This window comes from Chiroxiphia lanceolata, chromosome 22 (assembly GCF_009829145.1).
Source record: "Chiroxiphia lanceolata isolate bChiLan1 chromosome 22, bChiLan1.pri, whole genome shotgun sequence".
In the NCBI taxonomy this organism is placed as follows: Eukaryota; Metazoa; Chordata; class Aves; order Passeriformes; family Pipridae; genus Chiroxiphia; species Chiroxiphia lanceolata.
This window is the reverse complement of record NC_045658.1, coordinates 5,602,143-5,623,970: the sequence shown is the minus strand read 5'-3', so window position 1 is coordinate 5,623,970 and position 21,828 is coordinate 5,602,143. Positions and strand designations below refer to the sequence as shown.

Here is a 21,828-nt window from a genome sequence, read left to right as displayed (position 1 = left end):
CATCTCTGTTTATAAATGGGCTGCAACAAAAACGCAGCACTGTTTAATCTTCTACAGAAATCAGATGCTTTTTCACCTGAAAAAGGTATCAACCCCATTTCTTCTCATCCTTTTGCCCTCTGAGGGAGAGCCAGTCTCGTTTGAAATCATCTGGGGTGAGTCTAAAAGCATCTCAGCAGCAGCATCCTGTTCCTTGGCCTCAAAATGCAACAGGAACAGGCTCAGGACAAGAGGTGTCTTGGAAGCCAAGCTGGAATCAGAGCCTGTTACGAGCTCTGCCGTCCTCTGACAACCCTGGATGTGAATCATGGAATCATGGAATGGTTTGGGCTGGAAGGGACCTCAAAGCTCATCTCCTTCCAACCCCCTGCCACGGGCAGGGGCACCTTCCACTGGACCAGGCAATCCTTGGCCTCCACTGGAACTCTTTCCATGAAGAGCCAGGCTGGAGCACGTCTGTGAAATGTAGATGGGCCTGCCTGAAGCCACAGGCTGGTTTCCTCACAGGGGGTCATAAATGAAGAGCTGTGAACAGGCTTTTGTGAGGGAACTCAGGGACTGTCCCAAGAGCAGAAGTGCAGCTCTGCCCTCCCCAGAGGCTCCTCAGGATCCACTGACCCTGGCTCCAGGACACGTGGATGGGTTAGCAGGGAACCTGCAGCAGCTGGAGGAGGATTTCCAGGCTCAGGGAGGTGTGGAGGCTCTCCCAGGCCGTGGATCCAGGACGTCTCTGTTTGGCACCTTCCTGGCAGCAGCAGAGGAGTTCCCAGTCTCCCACTTCTCCAGGCACACAGACACCCCCTCAGCTCTTCAGTTCCCCTCCCAAACTGCTGTCCTGTGTGTCCCTAAACCCCCCCAGCACCACCTCAGGGCAGCTCTCAGCCATTCCCACCTTGCTGGAGGGAGGGTGAAGGTGCAGGTCCCCACTGCTGGCCCTGGCAACAGCCACCCCAGAGGGGGGACCCTGAGCAGAATCCTCCCCTTTCCCAGCCTCTTCCTGCACAACTCTGTAGTTCTCCAGGGCCAGGCTCACGCTGGGGACAGTGGCAGTGTGAGCCACTCTCAGGGTCTTCTTGGACCTGAGCCTTTGGTAGCAGAAGAGGAGAGACAGGACCAGGGTGTCAATGAGCAGCTCGAACATCTCAACCACAGACAGCACTGAGGAGCCAAACCAGAGGCTCCACTGGCTCCCCATGCTGGACAGCAGCAGGTTCTCCTGTGGGAAGAGTCACAGGGTTGTGTTTATCAACCTGGGAACAGGAAATCTTTGCCCGTTGCCAGCAGGTCAGTTCGGTGCTGCCATCCGGGGAGGGAATTCGGTGTAAAATGGGGAAAAAACTCCAAGTCTCTTCCCTAAGGGGAATATTCCCATGCTGGCAGCTGTAAATAACCCTCCCTCCAGCCATCCTGACACCCCAAAACTAAGGACAGGGCACAGGGTTTGGAGCTGACGGGGTGGAACCTACTGAGAGCAGAGGAGACTCGTTCACAGACTGGTAGTTGAGCTGCTGGTAGAAGATGGTCACCTTGGCAATGTCCCTCCTGGATGGGAGAGAGGGAGCAGTCAGGAATGCTGGGACACCACCTGGCATTCACCTGCTGGTTTGACTTGCTGATCCCCAGGCAAGAGAGGTGCCCCCACACCCACAAACCTTCCTCCTGAGGGAGTTCAACACGGAAAAAGCTCCCGGGAGTCGACATCTCACAGCGCTGTGAGGAGAGACTGGAAGTTTATTTTTTCTCTGGTCCTCCCTTTCCAGCCTTACCATCTACAAATTCTGGGAGGCTGAAGAGTTAATCCAGAGTTTTTAACAGGGACTAACCTGTTGCTGGTGGAGTTGTATCCGTTCTGGTGCCTCAGAGCCTGGCGGACCCAGTCCTGCAGCAAAGATGGGTGTTAGTGGCAGTCCTGCCTATGGAGCTTTGCTGTGTTTTCTATGTAGATTTTTAGCCATCAAATGGCTATGAAAAATACTAAAAAATGATGTAACTGGCTGATTTATGACACACAGTGATACCTATCAAGCACACTAGCCACATTTGCCAGAATATCAAGGAAATACACGCTGATGTTTTAGGTGTGCAAAACATTCTGGTTCATTATTCTGCCTTTGATGGGCAACCTCACCAGATAATTTCCTCTTTTAAAATGCACTGGTTGATTTTACACCTCCATTATCACCTGCAGGAATGAATGACCTGGCCATTTGCCATCAGAACATGAGAAACAGTCCCCTGCTGACTCACAGAGGCTCCAGTGCAGCCCTGCAGCACCTGAGTTGTCACCCCCCAACTCCTCCCACTGGGAGCAGAGTCATTAATCCCACTTTGGAGGTGGGAACTGAGGCAGGGAGGTTGCTTAAGGTCACAAGGAAGTTTGGGATAGATCAGGGATTGGCTGAACCTCTCCAGCATCTGAGTCTGGCAGCTTGGAGCACCCTGGGCTAGTGGAAGGTGCCCCTTCCCATGGCAAGGGGAGGAACCAAGTGATCTTTAAGGTCCCTTCCAACCCAAACCACTCGAGTATTATATTATTTGATTTAACTACAAGGTCACTCCCAGACTTTGGACCAGTTTGCTTTGTTTGCTGCCACCCAAGTGGTTGTTTCCACCCTTAATTTTACTGTTCAACAGCCACAGCAAGGGCAGAATCCCCCCAAAATTCACAGGGGCAGTACCTGAGATTTTGCTGATGGCCACTTTGCTGTCCCAGCAGACACCTTGTACAGGGATTCCCTGGGGAGATAAAAGAGGAGATTATGATCACAATGACTCCTGCCACGAAGGAGTTTAACAATCCCAACCAGTGCCCAAAGCAGAAGTTCCTGGGAAAGCTCTTGAGGTCCTTGCAAAAAGCTCTCTAAGTCAGCTTAGAAAATAAAACCAGAGGCTGCCTGAAAAACTGTTCAGGTCAGGAGGAAAACTAGAATGGTTTCAAAAGGCTGGTAGCTTTTCTTTGATACGTTCAAAATGAAAATATTTTGCTTTAAAACACGTCTTTCCATTTTGAAACTGACCCCCAATAAAAAAGGTGAAAATAAAGTGATAAAGGTTGAGAAATGACACAAAATAGCTTGGCTTGGGCTTGAATAAAACACTGTAGTGTGATTAAAACTATTTCTTCCCTTCCTTGCTGTCAGGGACATGCAAAGTTCTTATTTAATTTGCCTAATGCCATCTTTTCCCTTTCCCAGCACTGGGGTTCAGACATCACACCGAAACCTCTCTGGCTCAGGAAAAGCCAGTTGGTGCAGAAATTTTCCACTCAGTTCCCCCTCCAAGCTGGCATTTCTGAGCTCTGTTTTTGGGACCCACCTGCAGGGCTTGGGGCACTGGTCGAAGCAGTTCAGGTGGTGATTTCTGAGCCTGTTGTAGAGCTGGTAAAAGCAGTGCCCTGGGGAAAGGAATGGAAGGGACACACTCTCAGATGCTTCCTCTCCCTTTGGAATGGTTCCAGAGGAGGTTCACCCCCCCCCCTGGAAGTGCAGGTGAGGATCTGCTGAGGGGGGTCCACCAGGAAACCAGGAGGGTTCATTCAAAGCTTTGTCTCAGAATCATGGAATCACAGAGGTCTGGGTTGGAAGAGATACATTCCACTATCCCAGGGTGCTCCAACCTGGCCTTGGACACTCCCAGGGATTTGGGGCAGCCACAGCTGTGCCAGAGCCTCCCTACCCTCCCAGGGAAGAGTTTCATCCATATATTTCTCACACCAGCACAGCCACCAGTGTTGAGAAGATGAAGGAGTTTGACCCTCTATGAATGTCCTTATTAAAGGAGTTTTTATCACCAGCTTGATATCCATGAATAACCCAGCCAGGTGCCTGTCACCCACTGGATTCAGGGATTCAGGGAGCATTTGGACAAGGCTCTCAGGCACGTGGTGGGAGTGTTGGGATGTGCTGTGCAGGGTCAGGAGCTGGACTGGATGATCCTTGTGGGTCCCCTCTGTGATTCCATGAGTCCATCTAAGCAGGAGGGATCCAAGGAGTCCCAAAACCAGGGAGTGCTGCAGGAGGGTGTTCCCTTCTCCAAGGGGGACAAGCCAGCAGTCCCTGGCTCTTACCCCAGGCAGGCTGCTTGTTGTAGTCACAGTACTCAGCCCCAGGGGGCAGGGGGTAGTAGTAATAGCCACAGCCACACTTCTGAACCATGATGTGCTGGAAGCAGGAATGCAAACAAGCCTGGAAAATAAAGAAGGCCAAAAAGAGGTCGGATAAGCCGGGAATTCTCAGGTGCCCAAATCTCCAGCAGGGAGGATGCAGCTCTCAGGAGACAAGGTCCAGGTTTTGTCAGTGCAAAAAGACACCCAGCCACGATGATGTGGAAGGTTTCACTTCTCATTCCTTGATTTTACGTTCTGGGAGACAGAATCTTCCCAACTCTCTTGTTCATTATGCCCAGAAACGTCTGAGTTAAACAGCCCGAAAAAACTCGAGCCAGGAGCAACTACTGACACAAATAAAGACCTGATGGCCCAAGAACATCCCACCAGAGCAGCAGGATGGCCCTGACTGGCCTGATCTCCCTCGTGTCAGAAGGAGGGAACAGCCCCAGTGTTTGGCACTGATTATCCCCCCCTCAGTCAAACACATTCCAAGTGGTAACACCCTGGTTGGGAGCTTCTTTTGGAGGGGCAGGAACCTCTGTTCTCTGCAGCAGTGAAGCTGCTGACTCAGAGGAGCTCTCTGGAGAGGGAGGGATGAGCTGTGTGTGCTCAGCTGGGGCTCAGCCAGCACTCCCACGGTACCTGCAGGGTGTAGGAGTTGTTGTACAGCAGCTTCACATCCACATCATCCCCATTAGTTGTGCACTTCCCATAATTGCCACCCAGGCGATTCACCTCATCCTGTGGACACACAAAAGAGTGATTAGCAGCGTTAATTGGGCACAGCCATCACCACCCAAACCTCACTGCAGGGAGCAGGACAGCACAGGATGTCCAGTGAGGTATAAGAGCAGCAGAGCTACACTTTGATGATAAATATAAAGTATCAGGGCAGAGGTGGGAGAGTTCAGTCATAGAATCACAGAATATCCTGAGCTGGACACACAAGATCATCCAGTCCAACCCCTGGCCCTGCACAGACACCCCAACAATCCCACCCTGTCCCTCAGAGCATTGTCCAAACCCTCCTGGAGCTCTGGCAGCCTTGGGGCCGTGCCCACTGCCCTGGGGAGCCTGGTCAGTGCCAACCACCCTCTGGGGGAAGAACCTTTCCCTGATACCCAACCCAAATCTCCCCTGATTTAGTATTTAGCCACTGTGGTTCAGCTGACAGGCAGCAACTCCTCCTGTCCAAAAAAACCCAAATCACTTCCGGAAGTTCTCATCCCAATATTGCACCAGGTGCAGAGCTGGAATGGGACTGAAGAGGTGCAAAAGCCTCGGTGTAAAACACATCAGGCCCCAGTTTGAGGACAAAAAAGGGCCACATTTGGAATAATTTTTGGTTTACCAATGGGAGCCTGAGCACAGCAAAGAGAGAAAAGGGGGTTGTGTAAATAAATATACACCGAGGCAAGGAGTGGACACGTTGTGTGGGTCAGGGGATGCCAGCCCCTCACAACTCCCCAAAAAAAGGAGGAATAAAGCTCTGGAGCCAGTGGCCAACCTGCTGGATGCCAATGGTGGTGGCAATGCCTGGTCTGATGTCAAAGCCTTCGTGCTCAAGGAAGGGGGTCTGGTTGTGGTTGTGGATCATCACCTTCACTCCCGCCACCGTGGACAGCAGCGGGATGTGATCCTTCTGCTCCGCCCTCAGGATCAGGGAAAGGCCTGCAAGGCAAGGAAAGGGGAGCACATCACAGCCTGGTCTGGGCCCAGAGAACACCACCAGCACATCTGGAATTCTCAGCACTGACCAAATTGCTGGTTTAGCTGGCGGAAGAGCCATCCTTTGCCCTTAGAGACCTGGACGGGGGTCAGGCAGCAATTGCACCAGCCTGTTCCAAAACTGCCCTAACACCATAAAATACTGCAATAATACCATCATATGCTGCAAAATAATATAACATACTGCAACAATGACTGTAATAACACTCTGAAAACAAAGATAACATTCTGCTTGCTGTAAGTTAGGGCTGATATGACTTATCACAGGCAAAGAATTTGTGCCACCAGACTAGAAGAGAGGGCTAAATACATCAGAATAGAAGACATATTAATCCATGGCCAAATTATATTAACTTTAGCTCTTTTCCCCCACCCAAATAACATACCATAAGGAATTCCTGGCTTTGTAGCTGTCCAAAAAGGGTCTGTTCCCTTGCTGTTAAAAGTGTAGCAGCTCCCAAAGACAGGGTGGTGAAAGTGGACATAGTCACTGGAACGAAGAGAGGTGTTGATGGGGTTTAATTAATTATTTAACAACATTACCATTGTGTAGGATGTGTTTTGTTCGTGTGTGTGCAGGGACAGGAGGGAATATGGGAAGGGAAATCCCAGTTATGCCCCACCTGGGTCTGCAGGGCTCCCCATCGTACTGGCAGGAGTAGACCATGTCTTCTATTTGCTCCTCGTGGTCAGAAATGTTGATTATAACTGGCAGCTGGGACATGATATTCATGTAGTGGAACCTGTACCACTCAAGGATTGCATCCATCCCCGAGGAATAGGTCTTGTAGAAGCAATTCCCACCTGTGGCATTGCACTGGGAGAAGGGAAAGGAAGGAAATATTCAGCACAGCCAGCACGTGACACCCTAAGATCACAGGGAAAAGGCAGTACTGGATACAGGGATAAGGGGAAACTCTGGGGTTTTTTTCAGAAGGTGAAGTTTCTGATGATTTGAGTTCTCCCAGAATGGCTGAGGTTGGAAGGAACCTCTGGAAGCATCTTGTGTGTGTGAGCAGCTTCTCTCCCTGGAGCTGCATCAGGTGAGCTCAGGGCAAGAGGCAGGAGGAGGGAGCAGAGAAATGAACTCCAGAACCCTGGGAGAAGGAATGACAGGGCTGCTGGGAATTCTCTACAGCCCATGAATCATGAACAGAGCCCTGGAACACTTTCTCTGGTCTTACTCAGGCCTCAGCCAGGGGAACACCCACAGGTTCTGGGGAAAGTCTGCCTGGTGCAGGACTCCAGAATAACCAGGGAAAAACTGCTGGTCTTTCCAGCCACATCAATCCAAGCTTCTATTCCTGGATCTACATTAACCCAGGTTTGGATAGGAAGAATCTGAAGGATTTGTGTTTTCTCCCAAGGCCACAGACACACATTTATTGTATCCACCCTCTGGATTTGTTACTGCTGGATTTTGTTTGATCTGCAGCACTTCCAGTAGAATAGCACTGAGAACTGAGGGATCCTGCATGTTGTTGTTCTGTTATTTCTAGCATCACCTGCTAAACCTCTATTTTTGTAAATCTGTACTTTTGTGTACTTTTAGAAAGGGGTGCAGTGATTCCCACAGCCTGTTCCTGCCATTCCCTGAGGAGCTTGTCAAGCTGGGCTGGGTCAATTAATGGATGTTGCTGTTTTTTCACTTCACAACAACCCTCACAATCAGCATAAACTGATGGACAGGGATGGACTGAGGCAGGGATGGATAAACTGAGGCAGGGGAAAAAAAATCCCCATCCTCCAATCTGTCTGAAACGATTTTTTTACTCTTTTTTTTTATTTTTGAATGTGCCTTGTGAGACCTTTAATGGCCCTGAAAAGCCTCACCTGGGGCTTCCACCCACTCCCTCTGCCCCTGGCTCTATTTAAGCCTGGCTTGGGGCAGAGTTTAACCTCTCTTGGGCTGTGGTGCAGGGCTTTGCTGGGCTCCTGCCCCACCATGGACCCTGTTGATGCCTAAATTTCACATCCTGAGTTTAAACCTGCCTCACCACCAGGAACTTCCCTGCTGAGATGGACTCGTGGTTGGACCTGGACGCCCCCTGTGAGTTTTCCCTGCTTGTTTTTCCTCACTTTTTTTTGGGGTGGGCCCCCAAACTGCCCTGCTGGAGGACTCCCCCCTCTCCCCCTCTCCCTGGGGGAGCAGCAGGTCCTTGCTGTCTGTGTCTGGAGCCAGGTTTAGCCTCGAGGAGGACACACTCACCAGCCTGAAGCCCACGCTGGAATGTTTCTTCCCTGACCTCAGGTCAGTCGTTCTCAGGAGGGAGAAGTTTTGGCTCAGCTTGAAGCTCGACCTGCTGAGGTTCCCCATGCTGGACAAGTCCTTGACACGGATATTCCCATCATTCATGTGGAATAACCTGGCTGAGGTGTTGATGCCATACAGGAAGGTGATGGATTCTGCTGCCATTCGATCCAGCTGCACCAAGTGCTCACTGACCAGCTCAAACCTGCCAGGAGCACAGTTAGCAGCTCTTTGTGAATATTCACATTTCCCTTAGACAAAAGCACTGGATTTTATGTGCTCTCAGCACCTCTGGAAGGGCTGCTCTGGTCCCTGCAGAGCTTCATGTCTGTGTGAGAATATCCAGCAGTTATGGTGCCTGTGCTTAGCACACCAATAAATTAATTTATCAGGAGCTCCAGGAGCTGAATTTCCAGTTGTTGGATCCTCCACTGCAAAGCTCAGAACTTGAGCTGCACAAACTGGCCTTCCTGTCAGCCACCTAGCTAATTATTCCAAGGAAATTACATAATTCCTTCACTGTGTAATGTGAAACTTCTTGATAACTTGGCCACTGCTGTGTGAGCCCTGCCTGACAAGCAGAGCCACACAGACTTCCACACAAATTGTACTTTTGCCTTATTTGCTCCATTCTTTCCATTTCTGCGGAGTGAAAAATGAGGAGGCTCAGCTTTGGCACTCCAGACATCAGGAGTTTAGTTAAGAAGGAACAGGCACGTTTTTTCAGGGAAAGGCTGTTTTTATCAGAGCACAACATCAGCCAGCAGCTCACAGCGAGGCAGAGTTCCCTCTATCCTGAGTCAGCGGATGGAATTAACTGCTACACAATTCCCAACAAGATCTTATCCGGCTCTTGCACAATTCCCGACAAGATCTTATCTGAAAACCAGTTTGGAAATAACAACAGTCCCTTTCCACCTCCCCTGAGCGAGGCAGAGACCTCCCTCTCCCCCCTGGGATGCAGTTTGGGGGTCCCTGACCCTTCCTGACCGCCCGGAGGAAAGCCCAGGATACCTGTAGGGATCCAGGTTGCAGATGGTGATTGCTGGGAACATCTTGGGCTCCGAGTGCATGGACATGGTCAGGACCACGGGGTAGGCCCAGTACTGGCTGAACATGAGGGCAAACTGCCAGTAGAGCATCCCAAAGCTGGCCAGGAGCAGCAGGGTCCAGAAGGCCGTTTTCATCCTGTTGCTGCCGGAGCACACGAGGCGGATGGTGCCGTGGATGGTCGTGTTCTTGCAGAAGAACTCAAACATGTCCTTGAAGGAGTCATAGAACTCAATCAAACCTTCCTCCTTGACTTCTTCCCTCGCCACTCCCTGCTCCATCCTCTACGTGTCTTTCTGTGAAAGAAGAAAACACACCCCCCCAAAAAAAATCTTGTTAGAGAACGACCACAACCCATCTGTGGATTCTTCCAAACCCATCTGTGGATTCTTCCAAACCCATCTGTGGATTCTTCCAAACCCATCTGTGGATTCTTCCAGACAGGGAGTTTGCTGTTGGAAAAATCTGGCAGTAAGTGTGGGCAGAGACACCAGGAATTAGCAAAGAGGTCAAGCCCTCTGTGTGCTGCTGGTGAAGAAATGGAGGTGTTTGACCACACTGACAAATGACTTCTCTGTCAGCGTGGACATGCAAAGCCAAGGTGACTAATGCACACCCTGCTCAGGAGTCTGCAGCCAAAGGGGTGGCTTGTTTTCTTCTTTCTAAGAACCAATATTTAATTCTGGAGTGTCATCCCAGTGTGTGTTCACACAGATCTGCAGTTCATTGCCACGAGTGGAATATTGTGGGCCTGGCTCAGAACCAGCCACGTGCCTTCATCCTCGTGTCAAGGAATTGGGATAAACCCACTTTTCAAGTGAGCAAAAGGGGCAGATTAGAATCTGGTTCTTATTTTTTGCCCTGTGTGACCACTCATCCTGCAGAATAATCAGGATTCATTTCTGCCACCCCTGAAATCTCTTCCAAGATGAACCAGAGTAGGTGTTTCAGAGTTCAGACTCAGGTACTTAGGAAAGAAAGTGGAGAAAAACACCACCTCAGCTGAAACCACAGAGGGGATGAACCAAATCAGGATGTGGGCAAAGCATAGCAGATACTACTTGAAATAAAATGCTCTGGGGTTGTTTCTGAGGATATTACTGCTATTAACAGCTATTTTGCCACTTATCTCTTTCATAAGTATCTTCTTCAGGCATCTAAAAACCTTCTCTCCTTTTTACAGGAGGGAAAAGGAAGCACAGAAATGGAAAATCACCCAGAAGAGCGGCAGAACTAGAGATCCAAATCCACCTTTCCTTTGTCCCAGTAAGTAAAACATTTCCTGTGCTATTTGCAGAGAATTTCAGCCTTTGTGTTGAACGTTATTTCTGCTCCCAAGTTTTAGTCTGAGGGCACCTCCATGGGTTCTAGTGCCAGCTGGGGACACTGGTGACAGACTTCCACTGGCTGAACATGACACCAGGTCCTGTAAGGTGTGAGTTCCCAACATTACAGCACTCTGTGAATCACCTGCCTATTATGCTATTAACAAAAGTTTACTGAGGACAACACTTTGCTCCAACCTTAGCTCCAAATAAAAACCTGAAAAACACAGGAACAAAATCTGAAGACAAGGAGGGCACAAATAACTGAAGAATTGTTGTGATGGAATGAGAGCTCAGACTCCTCATCCATCTCACTCCTCAGCCTTGCTCTCATGAGAAAAAGCAGAATGAAAGGCCATAGTTACCCAAAGTGAATGCTAAAAGAATCTATCAAACATGTTTTTTTGATGTATAATTTGAAATCTAAAAAAAATCCAGCTCTGAAGAGTCAAACCCCGGCTTTCAGAGACAGCCCACAGTTTTCAGACCTTCTGCCTGGGCTTTTAAAGCCATGGCTAGTTCAGCCCAATCAAATCTGCATTCTTAAAATAACTGGAATGAAAAAAAAACCCCCATATGATAATGCAAAAGAACCCAGAGGGAATCTTTCAGAACACACACGTGTACGGGCAGCAGCACAATTCCCTCCACCACTAAATTAGCCCACCACTGATTTATTAAACACAACAATTGGGATTTAACAAAACCCAGCTGCCTGTGGAAAAGGCTGCAGGTTATAAAAAATCAATGGCAAACAAAAATATGCTCCTGGATCCTCACAGCAACTCAATGGTCGACAGAGCAAACACGGATTAATTAATGTCGTGGAGGCAAATAATTAACCACGTGCACAGGTAGCCACAGATCAAGCACAGATATACAGAAATACATAGTAAAACAAGGAAATTACAAACCCCCCACTGTACCTTGGCAGAAATTCTATCTTTGAGTGTTTAGAGAAGCCACTAAACTCAGCCCTGGGCTTTATCCTGAGCAGAAGAAGAGGAGTCCTGGTCCAAAGCTCCCCGATTTCTAAGTGAAGACACATTGGGAGCTGTCCAGCCTATATGGATCAAATTGATGACATCAAAAGGGGCAGGACTTAAGAAACAGATCATGGAAATTATTCAAAGCATGATCCAGGGAATAATAGGAAGTGAATGAACTGGACAAACAAGTTAACACGAAGGTTATGCTCGAGTTAAGGTTGGTTTGAGTGGTGGTGGTGTGTTCATCTTTATTCCCCCCCCCTCCCCAATCATTAGAATGGCTTTGTGGCCTTAATTCCTACAAATATCCAGGGGAAGTAACCACCAGGTTCTTTCCACTCTGGACTTTCCCAGCAAGGAAGTAGCTCTCTGCCTTCTCTCCATGGTTTCCGGAGCCTTGCACGATGCCAAGGGGTAATTGGGAGCCATTAAGGGTTTCCACAGGTGTGCTTGAGGAATCACATACCTGAGTGTAATCGAAGTGATCACCCACTCAGCCCAAGGCACACGTGGCCATGGAGTCCTTCCTGCTTCTCCAAGAACACTGCTCAGCCCTCGGGGGCTCTCCCGTCCCCGCTCGGAAATTCCATTTCTTCTGTGGGAACAGACTAAATCCACCACGATAATTTAAGTCAGAGCAGCCTGGTTTTGTAGCACTGCTCAGCTAAGACTTGCAGAAGTGGTTTCAGGACTCTGGGAGAGCTCAAACACAAGCACCTTGGATTGTTTGCATGATTAATTCCAACACCTGACTGTAAGGAAACAGCTCTGCAGGGGGTGTTTGACAAGCTTGTGTTTGACAAGCTTTCGATAAGGAAATATTAATACTCTGGATAAAAGGAATGTTTAGAGCCCCAAATCAGCCCAGCAGAGCTCCTGCCTGCCGTCCAAATCCGTCTAGAACTGGATTTTCCCTCACGCTGGAAGTTGTGAAATACGACTGGAATTCTTTGTGAAATTGGATGCAAAGAGAAGGGACAGAGAGGACAAAGATGAAGGGAAACACACTCCTCTGATTTGGGCTGATTTCAATCCTATTTACACTTTGGACAACGTAGATTTACTCAGGAGCTTAAAGTAAAGATCCAGAAAGATGCCAGAGACCATCAGTCACAAAAAAATACCCCAAATCAGCAAAAGGGACAAGGATGGTGCTGTTTTAGAAAACCAAAGCACGTAGAACGTTCATCTCAAATTTTGAAATGATTCTTCTGAAAGGTGTGAATCCTCTTAGCCAGCTGTTTTTACTGGGTTCTACCCCCTTTATCTTTGGTATTAACAGGGAATGCCACAAAACATACAAGGAACATGGTTTAGATTTTAGAAAAAGCCAGTATTTTTGGAGTGTAAAAACAACACTTTTGATTGAAAAAGAAATGCAGTTGGCTCCTGAATGAACAGCTACAGTCACTTGTCGCTGGCTGATGAAGTAATTATTTAAATTCTCCTTAAAAAAAAAAATCCTCAGGACACTGCAAACCTAATTCTGTCACGTCCATGCCTTCGTCCCCCACCCTTCCTTCTCTCCTCATTTTCTCTTGTGCAATAGAAAATGGCAACAATAAATCCTTGACAATGAGATTCTTGCACAACCAACAGACACAAGACAACTTCTGTTGCCTCATTATGGCTGCAGGCCCTGGTGCAGAGATTCTCTGGCAACACATCACAACAACCCCTCTCTGAGCCAGCCAGGGCTTTTTCCTGCAGGAAACAGGGAAGAACTGGATAAGCAGAAGATGTTTTCCCTCCAGCAAGACACCAGCTCTGCTGGCACCTGCTCCTCTGCCATCCTGGAGCCCCAACTGGGAGGAGAAAGGGGGGGAAAAGTCTTTCTCTGCTTAAAACCTCCGTGTTTCTTTCAAAATACAGATTATGGAGATAAGAGCCCTGAGAAAGTCCTTTGGGCTTGCACAAAGGCTGGGCTCTAATTATTCTGAGTAAGGCAGAAAATGTTTATTACTGCTTGGAGTAGTGGAGGGAGGGAAGGGAAGGAGTAAGTTCATTGTATGTCCTGTGCAGCAGCAGCAGCAAAATGTCACTGGTTGAAAACACCCTCTGGACATGTTACACACAGAAAGATGCTTCCCACACTGGGGTTTTTTTGATGGTTGGTATTAATTTAATTGTGGATATTAATGGAATATTGATATTAATGGCATATTGGTTATAATGGAATATTGGTATTAATGGCATATTGGTTATAATGGAATATTGGTATTAATGGCATATTGATATTCCAGTTAATTGAAGGTTGGATATTATTAATGGTATTAATGGAATATTGGTATTAATGGCATATTGGTATTCCAGTTAATTGAATGTTGGATATTAGTAATGGAATATTGATGCCCCCATTGGTATTAATGGAATCATCCCCATTTAATTCACAAAAGCAAAGAAAATAAGGAGTTTCTGTCATTTTGCTTGTGAGCTTGTCCGTGGCTTTCACACGTTGTAAGGACTGTCCAAAATCCACCCTTGGCCCCTGCCTCTCTACTAGCCCTTATTATTATATATATTATATAGGCTTAGATGGGTGATAATATGATTTCCACCTATTTGACAGACTGCTAAAACACAAATATGTTAAATTTGTGCCTGTCTCACACCAGCACAGCCCAGAGCAAGAGGAGAGGCCCAGAGTGTCCTGCAGGCAGAGAGGAGGCTTGAGCCACTTCACAAGGGCAAAAATTACTCATTGAACTAATGTTCCTTGGGGGAATGGACTCAGGCAATCAGGGAAATCTAATGGTCAGTTGTTTTATCCTTGAATAGTTCCTCACAGCTGGTGCACGTGAAAAACATTTTGCTCCCTGTGTAGGGGTTTGAGGGAAAGAGATTAAACTGGAGAAGGTCAGTGATGATCTCCAGCGTCCCTCTGGCTGTGCCTGGAGCTCTAGAGCTCAAATATTCATATTTTGACCAAATTTTAATATTTGGTCATGGTAAATGTCCAAAATGAGGCGTCTCAGCGTCCGTGGGCCTGTGAGAACTCGGGATTGCAGGGAGGAAAAGAGGTGGATGAAAATCCCACCAGAGCTCACTTCAGCTTCTCCTTCCTGCAGACTTTCCCAGCTGGCTGAATATTGATTGCACTGAGAGGCCCAAATGAAAGGAGCCAACTGAAGTGAGCCATGAAATCCCCCCTTCCAGCAGCTTTCCCTGGGCCACACCACACTGCAGGCTCCCTGTAATTTGCTGTCCACAAACCACCCCGAGTGTCCCTGGGATTAACTTTCTCCCTGGGTGCATTTGTTCCATGTTCTCGTGCTCTCTCACACTCAAGTGTTTCATTGCTTTCTATTCTCCCTCAGCTCACCTCTGTTCTTCCAGAGATCCCTTTTTTTCCTCTAGGTGGTTCTTCAGCCTGTGAGCTGAGAAAAGCAGCCCTTGGCCCCCACTTCCTCCAGCAGTGGAAGGGACATGGAGCAGATCCTGCACCCTCCTGCCTTCAGTGGCTCTGCAGATCTATGGTTTCATCTCGATTTTTAGCAAATCGTGCTTGTTTCCTGCATGAAAGGCCTTTATCCTCCTGGAATGCTCCAGGTTACTCTCTCAAAACCTTCCTCCCCCATTTTCTCTCATCCCACAGGACGGCATTTCCCGGTTTTCCTCTCTGAAATCTCTCTGAAGTCAGCGCTGCCTGGCTCTGGTTTTGTGGGACCTCCCTCACAGCCCTTTCTTCATGGCCACTGGACAAGCCAGTCTGCTCCTCCTCCCACTCCAAGGCAGACAAACTTCTGTGGGCAACAAGGGAAAAAGGAGCCTCCCAGTGATCCCTCTTTGCACTTGCTGGTTGGCTCTGCTGTGCACGGGCTTGAACTGGCAGGCAGCAGGCTCTGCCTCTTCCATTTCCCCCTGGTTCTTACTATCCAAAACCACTTTGTCATCTTCTCCAAACCAGAATTCAAGTCTATTCAAGAGGCAGAACAAAGGCAGTCCCTGCCCTGGAGAGCTTCCAAACGTTGCTTCATGTCTCCTTCTGATCCTGCCCTAAACGCTCCCGAACTGACTCTGGTTTTCAGGTGCTTTGCTCATCTCCTGGGAGCTGTGTGGAGCTCTGCTCACCAAAATTCCTGCTGGGAATCCCAGGATTAATTGCTTTGCCTGTGTGATGCTTTGAGCCACGGCTGAGGGGTCTCTGTCTGGAAACCCCATCGAGCTGTACCTGCAGAAACAGGACAGCACTGGTGTCATCTCCACGTCCCTTTGCCAAAGCAGCTCCAAATGCTGCCAAACCTGCTCCAGGCAGTAGGTAAACACTCCTTAACCTGTGCTGGGCTCCCTGTGCCACGGTTTTAGCCCCAGCACTGCCTGAGTTAGGAAGGCTAAAGCCCTCCAACACATGCCTAGGAAGCCCAGCAGTCCCAGCAATGAGCACATGCACGTTCTGCTACTCACCAGCCACTGGAATATTCCTTAATTACAGCCCTGCTCTGCAGAGGCCCCATGTCAGCCCTGCCCTTGGTCCAGCCTCCAGCAGAGGGTTAAAATCCAGGCTCAGCAGCAAAGCCCTGCTGGCTCCCGGGATGACCAAGCATTCATTTCCACTCACTCACCTTCCTGAGTAAGATGGCTGGGGCTGCTCCTGTCATCCCTCTGGGATAACACCCCTGCTTCTTTCTTTCTCTTCCTGCTCTCTGGGTTCCTCTTTTAGTCACGGGTCTTCATGGATGCCGTGCCCCCACTTCAGACCTGTCACCCCTCGGAGATTCCCAGGCTGCTGAGACCCTGCTGACCGGTTTTTTGGTCCTCCTCCAGCTCAGATGCAGGATCTGTAGGAATGCTGAGGCAATTAGGACTGGCAGAGGTTGGAGAACGCCAGCAAAGCCTTCTTGCTCTGGGGACATGCAAGATGCAACCATCCTGGACTCACAGATACCATCACTCCGTCACGAAGGAGGCCAAAATCTTCCCCAAGCAGTTTTCCGAGCTCCTGGGAAACGAGGCAGCCAGTTCTTGTGGCTCCTGTCCTCTGGCAACGGGGCAAGCAGGGCTCCTCCCGGCTCCCAGTGCTGGGCAGCAATTCCCTGGGGATAATCAGTCCAGTAACTTCAGCTTTTCCTACTGGGAACTAGAACAGATGTCAACAAGAGGAAGAGGCAGCACAGCGTGGCAGCGAGGAAGGAGGGAATGAAGAAACCGGGAACAAACTGCGCAAGGGCAAAACAGTCATTAGCGAATCAGTAATTGAAACTGCCTATTACATAAGTGGCTGTGTCAGCTGCCAGGCCTCTCCAAATGGATGCTTTTTTTGGGGCTAAATTCACCTGCAATCCTGGATTTTCCATCACCAAACCTCGGAAGGATTTCTTCACCTTCTCGCGGAACGGCTCCGTCGGTGCCCGGAGTTGGGAATTGCAAATGAACAGTTCTAGACTCCAAAAAAACCAACTTAAAAACTCAAAAGGGCACAGTGATAATTCCCTGAATTGCAGGTGAACCCTCAGGGAAGTGTTGTGGCCGAAGAGAAGACCTGGCTTTAAAAAAAGAGACCATTTTGTAGCCTTTAAATGATGCCAATGGAAGGACGGCAGAGATGATTTATTTTGGATTCATTCAAAATTAGAGAAATTATTTGGAGGACCCACAAATGTCCCTGTGCTCTGGGGCTGGGTTTGCCCTGATGTTTGGATTGTGTTTATTTACACAGAGAGCACCACACTCAGCCTTTAAACTCTAAGATTTGCTATTAATCACTCGGGTTTCATTTTTTTTTCACGCCCCCAAAAATCTTTACGAGTCAGTCCAAGTGCAGAAACGCTGCCAGGTGACTTCCACAACCCATTCCTCACAGCACAAATATTCCTGGGCTGACCTGTCTGCTCAGCATGAACAGAAACCCTCCAAAGGAGTCCCCAAAGAACCCCCGGGAGTTATGGAACAGGAACGGTTTGGAAGCAGAAGGAGCTTGGCTTAGGAATGTTCCCGGGGACTCTTCATCAGGAACTTGAGGGACAGGACAAAGGAGAAGGGGTTCAAACTGAAAGAAGGGAAATTTAGGGCAGATGTACAGAAGAAATCCTTCCCTGTGAGGGTGAACCCTGGCACAGGTTGCTCAGAGAAGCTGTGGCTGCCCCTGGATCCCTGGAAGTGTCCAAGGCCAGGTTGGATGGAGCTTGGAGCAACCTGGGCTAGTGGAAGGTGTCCCTGCCCATGGCAAGGGGTGGAATGAGATGGTCTTTAAGGTCCCTTCCAACCCAAACCATTCTATGATTCTGTTTTCTCACTGAATTTACCCCAAAGAAGGGCAGAAGTCTCCAAGTTCTTCACAGCTCTTTAAATCCACATCTAGTTTGTTGGAGGGTCTCCCTTTTGCCAAGGAGATTTTGACCAGTCTCCAGCACATTTAAAGAAAAAAAAGGACCAAAAAGATTCCCAACCAAAAAGAAAACCAAATGCAGAAGAAGATATTTAATTTTCCCTACCCACCAGAACCACAAAAACAATGGCAATAAACCCAAAACTCTGGCAGGAGGCAGGAGGAGAGTCTGGCCTAACGTGGACAAAAAAACCCCCAACTTGGAAGCCTTAAACTCTTGAACTTTTCTCTTCCCTTGCTGTGCAACCTTGGACAAATCTTTCTCGCTGTCTCTCTGTTGCTTCATCTGTGAAACAGCCCTAATGACACATTGTCCAGAGGGTTAATTGGTGTTTGTACAAAGCCCTGGTGATGTCACTGCCCTGTAAGCACCACGATGATGAGTCGTGCTGTGATACCGCTCCTTAATTGCACCGGGGGCAGCTCGGAGTCATCCTGCAGCACTTAAAAATATGTTTTTATGAGATATTCCTAGATCTCATCTCACACTTGGAGGTGATCAGCACCTGCTCCTGTGTCAGGGATGGAATTCTTGGTGCATTTAACAGCCCTGCAGATAAATCCCAACGTGTGTAAGGGGTGCTGGTGGATCAGGTGCCAAATATTTTGGCCTTTAGCTTATCAATGAGCCCCTTGCAATGCCCATTGCTTAATGTCACAGACTTTCTTCTCACTTCCTCAGCAGATCTTGAGATTATTTTCACTTCTAGGCCTCTTTGCCCAAGATCTGTGGATCAGGAGCACGTGTAATTTGTGTTTTCCATGCAAACCACTGAATTTGCTCCAGAAGTGAATGCCCATCATGAGGGCTGAGATTTTTTTCTGGAATTCTGTCTCCTCTTGGAGAGAATTCATTCACTCCTCACTAACAGGCCTACAATGCAAATGATGCATTTTGTATTAATTTTGTATTAATTTTGTATTAATTTTGCAAAGGGTCTTAACATCAAATACTCTGGTTTTCCCCCTTATCCCTGGCATTTTTGTCAGGAGTCTTCCAGCAGCTTTTGGCAGCAAACATCAGCTTTTCCTGTTCTATCCCACTAAAATTGTTGACTCTGACTTGAGGGATCAGCAGCTGTTGGGATGAACAAAACAGATTCTCTTTGAAGCATCACAGAGTTCAGAACGTGCCCTGAGCATCCCTCAGAAAACCCTCTGGGATACACTGCCATGAATATTCCATGTACACTGTGAGATGGGACATCATCCTGTTGTTGTGTGTGCCACAGAAAATCAGGTTGCCTTGCTCTTATTTCTGATATTCTTTCTGATATGTATTTATTATTAAATTGCCCAGAGACTGTGCTGGCAAATTCTAAGCATCATTTGTACCAACAGTTCCAAAAATAGTTCCAAAACCTGCTCTCTTGTTCTCCAAAGCTGTGTCTTCCTGCAAGGCTGCAGCCTCTCCAAAACCTTGCATCAGAGGGAACTCTGTTCATCCACACCTGGGCTGATCAGAGCCCGGCTGGAAAAAAGACTGGATGTGCTCCTGGACTCTGATCCAAGAATTCTGGTGGCATTTAGTGGCCAGAAAGAAAAAAAAAACCAGACCAGGAGGAGGATTTACAGCTCAGGCTGAGTTTAGCAGCTGCTCTGTGTTGCTTAGTAAGCTCTGTAAAGGCAATATTTTATCTCTGAAGCTCGATTTCTCCTGTCAGCACTGGAAATGATTCTTTTAGGTCAAGGCAGGGGCACATTTGTCACAGAAATGTAGCAAACAGACCATTCAAAGAGGCTCATTTTGTGAGGGAAACAAACCACTGCTCAGCTCAGCCACGGGATTAAATTCTCCCTCTTCAATTCTAATATTCATTCCATTTGAAACAAGCAGGAAAATATATTTTGTCACAAAAACCTGCTACAATTAATCCTAGGATTTTGCAGCTGATGTCTGGGAAGACTGTTTATCTGGAGAGAGATCTGGGCATGGATTTTCCCTGGGTAAAGGAAGTTTGGCAATAAAGAAACCACAGCCATTAGGATGGCTTTTGAAGGGATCCATCCATGGGCCAGGTAATGGCTTAATAAGGTCCTAATGCCAGGCATTTGGGATGTGAGGAGCAGTGTAATCACACGGATGGCAAATCCCATGGGAGAGCACGTGGGAGCAGGGAAAGGCTCCAGGGGAAAGTGAGGACCAGTGAGGCCAAAGGTATGTCACCCCAGCTGTCCTTGCTCCTCAGGATGATGTCACTGCAAGGCCACTGAGGGCTGTGCTCCAATTATCCTCTGGGAAAGGCAGGATCTGGGAATGGAGCCTGGGGATGGAGCTCCTTATCTGGTGTAGGTGGAATAATAAGGAAGAGGACTGACCTTTCCTCTTGCTGACTCAGGGCCAGGCCAGGGTTATGTCCCATGTCATCCCATCTCCTTGTCAATCATCCCAGAGCAGGTCACGCCCCACCTCAGCCAGGAGAGGAAATCAAAGGGAAAAATGCTCTGCTTTCAGCAAGTTTCCCAGGGATTTTAGCAGCATTTAGGGTTAAATTACCTGGCATTTTACTTGGGTCACCTCAGGCCTGCTGCCTTCCCCCACCCAGAGAAAATGAACTAAATCACCGTGATGTGATGTCTGGAAATAATAATTTGTCCTATAAACACTGATTGTTATCATCACAGCAGTGCTGATGGAAAACAAAGGTTATGATTCACGTTTGACACTTGCTGATGTGGAACCTTTAGTCCAGAGAGCTCCAACTTGGTGACACCAAATGATTAAGTGTGAACGCTCCCAGTAAAGCCAGATAAATCACATTATCCCTTCTTTAGACAGGGAGAAAAATGGAGCTTCAAAACAATTGAATAATTTCCTCGTGATCAGGGATGAATCAGTGAGACTCAGGAACCATCACAGCCCTTCTCTGGAGCTCAAGGTGATCACCCACGTGAAGCAATTTATGAACAACTTAGCAGTTCCCATTAAGAAAAATAATGAGGATCAACTTCCCACAGAATCAAAGGGTTTGGAGAATTCTAGAAATTACTACAGTTCTACCAGAAAATAATATGCTATATTTCTGTAACACTATGAAACAAATGTGCCAAAAGGATCATTGCAGGAAAATTACTCAGTGTGGTAAAGTAATAAAACCCCTCAGGAGGATAAAAGAGCCAAAAACAAGGAAGAGAAATAAAGAGAAAACACCTCTAAATTGCCTTCTGGGGCAAAGATTAAAAGACAACTAACCTAGCAGCACTTTAGGAGAAAATCAACATCAAAAAAATCCATCAAGGAAATGGCACTGCTTTGGGATGGGAAAGGAGCAAGATGTTTTAATGCAAATGCCATTGCTCATAGTTTAGACCTGGAAGTGATGCATCCCACATGCACCTGAAACTGGAAGGGAGTTGAGGGAGTCAGGATATAATTACTTGAACTAAATCTGGCCAAGACATTTGTATTCGTGTTCTGAACTCTCACAGAAAGGTCTCGGAAGGTTTATTGGTTGAGGATGTGTCTTGGGTTGAGGGCCAGCTCAGAGAGTGGAAAAGGTGGGCTCAGTCAGAGCAAACATGACCCTGGGACAGTGGTTTTGTTCCTCAGTGTCTCTGCTCTCACCTGCACACAGGTGGGGACAACTGCAGCACCTTCAGGCACCAGGGATGGAGAGTCATTATGGAATCATGGAATGGGTTGGGTTGGAAGGACCTTAAAGGAGCTTAAAGCTCATCCAGTGCCACCCCCTGCCATGGGCAGGGACACCTTCCACCAGCCCAGGTTGCTCCAAGCCCTGTCCAACCTGGCCTTGGACACTTCCAGGGATCCAGGGGCAACCACAGCTTCTCTGGGCAACCTGTGCCAGGGCCTCCCCACCCTCCCAGCCAGGAATTCCTTCCAGAGAAGACTGAACAGCAAATATCCTTCTGCCTTTAATCAGGTTCACAATTCCAACTTTCTTCCGTTGAAAGCCCCTCCCAAAAAAGAAAAAAACCCCTTGAACTCGTGAAAGATTTGCACCCCCCAAAATGAAGACATACTCTTTAAAAATTAAGAGTAAATACACTCCAGCAATATTTATTAATGCTTAAATACAGCACAACCCAAA

At 48.0% G+C, this 21,828-nt stretch overlaps 1 protein-coding gene across 1 annotated transcript; it reads right to left on the bottom strand.

Annotated features, from left to right (window-relative positions):
- Nucleotides 1–413: 413 nt before the first annotated feature.
- On the bottom strand, nt 414–16,204 carry SCNN1D (sodium channel epithelial 1 subunit delta). Its single transcript, XM_032709090.1, has 13 exons — nt 16,014–16,204; nt 9,102–9,433; nt 8,046–8,292; nt 6,460–6,653; nt 6,223–6,326; nt 5,616–5,779; nt 4,751–4,849; nt 4,067–4,184; nt 3,316–3,394; nt 2,679–2,736; nt 1,824–1,879; nt 1,467–1,542; nt 414–1,216 (listed from the first exon to the last, which is right to left on the bottom strand). Exons 2-13 carry the CDS (start codon nt 9,416–9,418, stop codon nt 803–805), a joined length of 1,926 nt encoding a protein of 641 aa, XP_032564981.1. The 5' UTR covers nt 9,419–9,433; nt 16,014–16,204; the 3' UTR covers nt 414–802.
- Between the last annotated feature and the right edge of the window lie 5,624 nt (nt 16,205–21,828).

What these genes read in the sequence shown, in the direction of transcription:
- SCNN1D (XM_032709090.1), bottom strand. Translation starts at nt 9,418, where the DNA reads ATGGAGCAGGGAGTGGCGAGGGAAGAAGTCAAGGAGGAAGGTTTGATT. An exon ending in CCAGCGTGGGCTTCAGGCTG is followed by an intron (nt 6,654 to 8,045) that starts GTGAGTGTGTCC and finishes CCCTTCTCCCAG; the next exon opens with TGCAATGCCACAGGTGGGAA. An exon ending in ACGAGTCTCCTCTGCTCTCA is followed by an intron (nt 1,217 to 1,466) that starts GTAGGTTCCACC and finishes CTCTTCCCACAG; the next exon opens with GAGAACCTGCTGCTGTCCAG.